General features: G+C 39.7%; 1 protein-coding gene across 1 annotated transcript; it reads left to right on the forward strand.

Moving 5' to 3' along the window:
- Window positions 1–289: 289 nt before the first annotated feature.
- LOC121583158 (gamma-glutamyl hydrolase) lies at window positions 290–5,779 on the forward strand. The gene is made up of 9 exons (XM_041899361.1): window positions 290–505; window positions 2,555–2,669; window positions 3,450–3,500; window positions 3,620–3,704; window positions 3,893–4,031; window positions 4,399–4,505; window positions 4,617–4,710; window positions 5,045–5,182; window positions 5,362–5,779. Exons 1-9 carry the CDS (start codon window positions 403–405, stop codon window positions 5,478–5,480), a joined length of 951 nt encoding a protein of 316 aa, XP_041755295.1. The 5' UTR covers window positions 290–402; the 3' UTR covers window positions 5,481–5,779.
- Window positions 5,780–6,000: the final 221 nt, after the last annotated feature.

A 6,000-nucleotide genomic window follows, 5' to 3' on the forward strand; every position in this document is an offset into this window, starting at 1 on the left:
CTTTAAAACAGAATTACCTGGATCCACTGCCAGATATGATGTGGCTCATTCATGTATCATCTGGGATTCACCAGTTAATGCAAACAATGACCACATACACATTTTGCAACAATGGAGTCTCCATTTCCAATTATGTTATGGCACAATTAACCACCCGATAAATCTGTTTGTCTGGTGGAATTGCAGATATTCTTACCTTAAATACAATAGTGCACAGGACCTTGTGCTTAAAGAAATCTCACATGTCAAACTGGAATCTCCTGACTTCCCCCTTGCACATCGCGTGGGAGTTGTCTTGCAGGCTTTTTCTATAAACACTTCCTCCTTTTTAGTTTTCAATAAGTTTTCAATAACACACTGTCATAACGGGCGACAGATCTGTTCGAACTGCACTGTGAGAAAATGTTAGGCACTGTGGTGTGTTTACCTTTAATTTTCGTCTGTTGGAGCGACGCATTACCGACGAGACGCGATCCGGGTCCAGTCAACAACCGACCGATTATTGGTGCGTAAAAAAAATATATGTTGTTGGGTGAAGCGATTCAAAATATACAATACAGCAAAAACAAACAAAGAGTATACAACTGTATACAAACATTACAAACAGTTGGGAATACAGACAATACATTATAAAGACCTGTACAAACATTGAGTTTTGATTGTTTTGTTATGAGAAGAAGAAATTGTGTTTATATATTGTTCAATTTAATTCTAAAAAAATAATAAACAGAGGTTTTCGAATCATAAATGTACATGTATGAATATGAATTTAGCTAAAATAACAATTAGCTTACATAAAGCAATAACTTGTTTTGAAGAGAAATCAAGTCAATACATGCAAAATTGAAACTGTTATATAATTTAATGAATTTAATGAAAATGAATTACTTTTGCTTATTGTGTAGTTCAGTTGTCATCAGTGCCATTTCAGATGAGGGAGGACGATTTTTTTTTTCATGAGCATGGCCTTATTTCTATTACAGCATATTGGATGACTGTCAGTCATATGCCATTCACCCAGTTAAATGTAACAGTGATAGGTTTAGGCTACTACATGATACTCTAATTTTCCCTATACACATCATGAGGTTGCTACAACCTAGCCTATGAATGAAAGTTTACAACTTAGGTGCACACAGGTCGTAAATACAAATTTGATGTGACAAACAGTGATACATGGACAGACAGTGACATTCAATACCGCCTTGCATACTCTTGCCTGCATCTAGCTGATAGTGGGTGTAATCATTAGTCCAACAGTTGCAAACAAGAGTTTCTATTGGACAAATTCAGGTATGTTTATCCGCGTTTTGTTCCGTTTGCTTCTGTTTAAGACAAGTTTTTCAACAGAATCGGCAGAATGAATACACCCCTGATCACGCGTTAACACAGTTCACAGTTTCATAGCAGCCACGTTGTATTCCTTCTCGCATCTACGTTATGCGCTCTCCTCCTTTCACCTCTTCCCATCGCTTGTGGACAAAACATCAGCTGTATGTGACCAGGGAAAAAACCTTTCCAAGCCAAACCGCTACACACAGCCTACATTGTTGTCACCATATTATCTAAAGTAATGTCATAGTCAGCATAGTTAATATAACTAACGTGTTAGTAAACCTGCTACAATCATACAGCAACGTTACAGTGTACAGTCAGTAAGCAGTTACACCGGTGGGCCCCAGTGGCAATAAATGAGTAAAACCCAAAGCTTACCTTGACTTGGAAGATTTCCAGTGATGTGTTGGATAGTCATAGCTAGCTAGCTAACATAGCATCCCTCTGTTTGAGCAGGGTGTTTCAGTAGGCTAAACTAGCTAGCTACATTTGCTAGCTAAGTAAGTGGAACTGAAAGTGAAAAAAACATGACGAAATCTCTCTCTCTATTTCTCTCTTGCTTCTCATTAATTTAGGAAGAAATTAATTTGCTCAAACTGTTCAACTATTTTCTTTCTCTCTCTTTGAGTCAGCTACTCACAACATGTTATGCACTGCAGTGCTAGCTAGATGTAGCTTATGCTTTCAGTACTAGATTAATTATCTGATCCCTTGATTGGGTGGACAACATGTCAGTTCATGCTGCAAGAGCTCTGCTAGGTTGGAGGATGTCCTCCGGAAGTTGTCATAATTACTGTGTAAGTCTATGGAAGGCGGTGAGAACCATGAGCCTCCTAGGTTTTGTATTGACGTCAATGTACTCAGAGGAGGATGGAAGCTAGCTGTCCTCCGGCTACACCATGGTGCTACCCTACAGAGTGCTGTTGAGGCTACTGTAGACCTTCTTTGCAAAATAGTGTGTTTAATCAATTATTTGGTGACGTGAGTATAGTTTTATCTAAAAATGATAACTTTTTTAATGTTTTACCTTTTTTTAAATATCAAATTCACTGAGGAGGATGGTTCCCCTTCCTCCTCTGAGGGGCCTCCACTGGTGTAGTTTGAGGTCTATTATGTAGTCTACAGATATTCTCATCAAACTTCACTGGAACTATTTGAGAAGTCCTACTGGATGGACACTGTTATGGACTGTAGCTTATAATTTCTGTATGTCCCACAGGAATTTTAACTCAAGAAGTAGAAGATGATGTGATGAAGCCATTTGGAAAGACCTACATCCCTGCTTCCTATGTAAAGTATATAGAGTCAGCGGGAAGTAGAGTGGTGCCTATCAGGTAGGCCGATATAAAGTTAGATATGTTCATACTCACTGTTGAAAAGTATCTGGTTTCCTCTGTTTCATGTTCAAACAAAGAGAAATCCAGACACTTTGCACCTCAAAGTTTATGTTTCCCAATAGGTATATACCAATATTACATCTACAGTGCCATGAAAATGTATTTGCCCCTTTTCAGATTTTTTCTATTTTTGCATATTTTTGAAACTGAATGTTATCAGATCTTCAACCAAAACTTAATATTAGATAAAGGGAACCTCAGTTGACAAATAACCAAAAAAATGGATACTTGTTTTATTTATTTAATTACAAAGTTATGTAACACCAATTCCCCTGTGTGAAAAAGTACAGTAATTCCCTTCACACTCAATAACTGGTTGTGCCACATTTAGATGCAATGACTGCAACCAAATGCTTCCTTTAGATGTTGATCAGTCTCACACATCGCTGTGGAGGAATTTTGGCCCACTTTTGCATGCAGAACTGCTTTAACTCAGCGACATTTGTGGGTTTTCAAGCATGAACTGCTCATTTCAAGTCCTGCCACAACATCTCAATTGGGATTAGGTCTGGACTTCGACCTAGGTCATTCCAAACTAGACTTGATTGTGTGATTTGGATCATTGTCTTGCTGCATGACCCAGCTTTTTCACAGCACTGTAAATAACTGGTTGAACATAGCAGCCTATAACTGTGCATGGCTGGTCATCCAAAAATGTATTTCTCAAATCTTTAAAACCTTTACCACTTTTAATCAGTGCCTGTTCCTCTCCTACAGGTTGACTCAGAGTACTGCTGAGTATGAGAAAATCTTCAAGTCGATTAATGGGTAGGCTATCATATTATCATTTTTTTCTGTGTAGGAATTTTTTGTATTTTATTGTTTTTACGTGATTGCAAACCAAATGTAAAACGATTGATTGATTGATTGATTGATCGATCTCACAGCCTGCTGCTCATCGGAGGTTCGTCAGATCTCGAGACATCAGACTTTGCCAAGGTGGCAGGGATCTTCTACAGGCTTGCCCTCAAGGTCAGTGGTGCTCCTGAGCAAAGCTGGCTAATGTCTGTCTGTGTCTGTCTGTCTGTCTGGCTGTCTGTCTAATGCTCTGTAGGCCTCTTTTTACATCTGTCTATTTGATTGTATGTCTGTTTACCATCAGTAAACATCTCACATTCTCCCAACACTGTCTAATAGACTTATGTGTTCCCTTGTTTCAGGCCAATGATGCTGGAGACTCCTTCCCTATCTGGGGCACATGTCTGGGGATGCAGCTGCTGACTTGTCTGGTGGCTGGAGAGAACCTGCTGACCAAAACCACAGCTGAGAACATGGCCCTGCCCCTGAACCTCACCACAGGTATGGCCCAATCCTTTCACACCTCTGTAGGGGAGTCAAGTGCTAGGGATAAGGTCAAAGATACGGTTTGGGACTGGGTCTGAAGACTTCATTATGCTGCACATGCTAAAATCGACCACTGGAGGGCAGGAAATACAGGAGGAGCTTCTGATCAAGACAGAACAAGAGTGGTCTTATGTCAGAATCTCAATGAAGCTCATGAGGGAATCTACATCCTGACAACTCCCACACTTATTGCAGAACAGTTTCCATCTTCATACAGTGCATTTATGCTTCCTCTTGGCTGAATCGAGAGGACTGATGAATTTCGCTCCCCATGGTTGTAACCTAAAAAACTATATTGAATGTCTTTCCTCTCTCCCTGCAGAGGCCCATTCCAGTCAAATGTTCGAGGGGTTCCCCAGTGATGTCATGAAGGCATTATCCCAGGAAGCTTTGACAGGGAATTTTCACCATTATGGAGTGACCGTGAAGGTGCAATCAGATTTCAAATTAATATTGCTTAGCGTACAGCTCTGTTGAATACAATATGACTCTGGACTGGTTTTGACTATCAACTCCTTTGCTTATGGCCTTTGCTTACAGACATTCAAGGAAAATGAGAAGCTACAAAGTTTCTTCTCCATCTTGTCCACGAACACAGCTGAGAATGGTGCCATCTTTGTCTCAACCATGGAAGGTATAATCAACAACAAGTAGAACTACAGTTTTAGATGTGTCATCCATTCAGTTAACAAAATTGTCCTGTAACAGATCACAGTGATTTACATTGTTTTTTACATAAAGCAGTGTGGGTGGGCTGCATAATCTGTACGAGCTATGCTGCACAAATGTATGGTTGTTATTATTACAAAATTATAATAATTGTATTAATTAAATTGTATAGTGCAATAATACTATTGCTCTGATTGCTCACCACCAGGAAGGACGTCTAAGGAACTAGGTTATAGTCTGCTCACTGTCATAAGGTAATGTGGGATCCTGTATTGAGTTTGGAACTGTCTTTGCCCCAGGGAGGACCTACCCCTTCTATGGGGTCCAGTGGCATCCTGAGGTGAACCGTTTCCAGTGGGACCCCAAACTCAACTTCCCCCACTCCTCAGACGCTGTACGTGTTGCCTCCCTACTGGCTGAGTTCTTTGTCAATGAAGGTGGGTAATCAGATCACACCTATTGAAGTTTAATCGTTGTGTTCTTTACAGTCGGCCAGATACAGTATATTGTATTGTAGATTTTATTTTACGACAGTATAGTGTTAACTTGTGAGGTTTAGTAAATAGCGAAATGTGGCTTTTTGGATGCACAATAAAGTTATATTCTATGTTAAAAGGCAGGAGAAGTTTGCATCACTTCGACCAGCCTGAGGAAGAGGCCATGTACCTGATATACAACTACACACCAACCTATGCTGGCAACTTCACTGGATACGAGCAGATCTACTTCTTCTGAGATGTTGAAGTTCTGCCTCACAACTCTATCATTCCTCACTGATGTTATTATGGGATGTTATGAGAAGTTTACCATGGGCACTAATTGTTAGCTGTGACATGTGACATGTTCAGACACTTCATATACAGACTTTTAGAAATGTTGAGTGATCATTGCAACAACAACAACAAATTATTATATGTAGAATTGCACCGCATGAAATTATGATTTTCCTGTAGGCTAAATACAAAAAGCTTATTTCTCTCAAATTTTGTGCACAAAATTGTTTACATCCCTGTTAGTGAGCATTTCTCCTTTGTCAAGATAATCCATCTACCTGACAACATATCAAGAAGCTGATTAAACAGCATGATCATTACACAGGTGCACCTTGTACTGGGGACAATAAAAGGCCACTTTAAAATGTGCAGTTTTGTCACACAACACAATGCCACATATGTCTTAAGTTTTGAGGGAGCGTGCAATTGGCATGCTAACTGCAGGAATGTCCACCAGAGCTGTTGCCAAATAATTGAATGTT

This window comes from Coregonus clupeaformis, chromosome 18, assembly GCF_020615455.1.
Source record: "Coregonus clupeaformis isolate EN_2021a chromosome 18, ASM2061545v1, whole genome shotgun sequence".
Lineage (NCBI taxonomy): Eukaryota > Metazoa > Chordata > Actinopteri > Salmoniformes > Salmonidae > Coregonus > Coregonus clupeaformis.

Excerpts from the sequence above, each read along its gene's own strand:
- LOC121583158 (XM_041899361.1), top strand. The coding sequence starts at position 403 with ATGTTAGGCACTGTGGTGTGTTTACCTTTAATTTTCGTCTGTTGGAGC. Across the intron at positions 3,501-3,619 it reads ATCTTCAAGTCGATTAATGG|CCTGCTGCTCATCGGAGGTT; the intron begins GTAGGCTATCAT and ends TCGATCTCACAG. Across the intron at positions 5,183-5,361 it reads TGAGTTCTTTGTCAATGAAG|GCAGGAGAAGTTTGCATCAC; the intron begins GTGGGTAATCAG and ends CTATGTTAAAAG.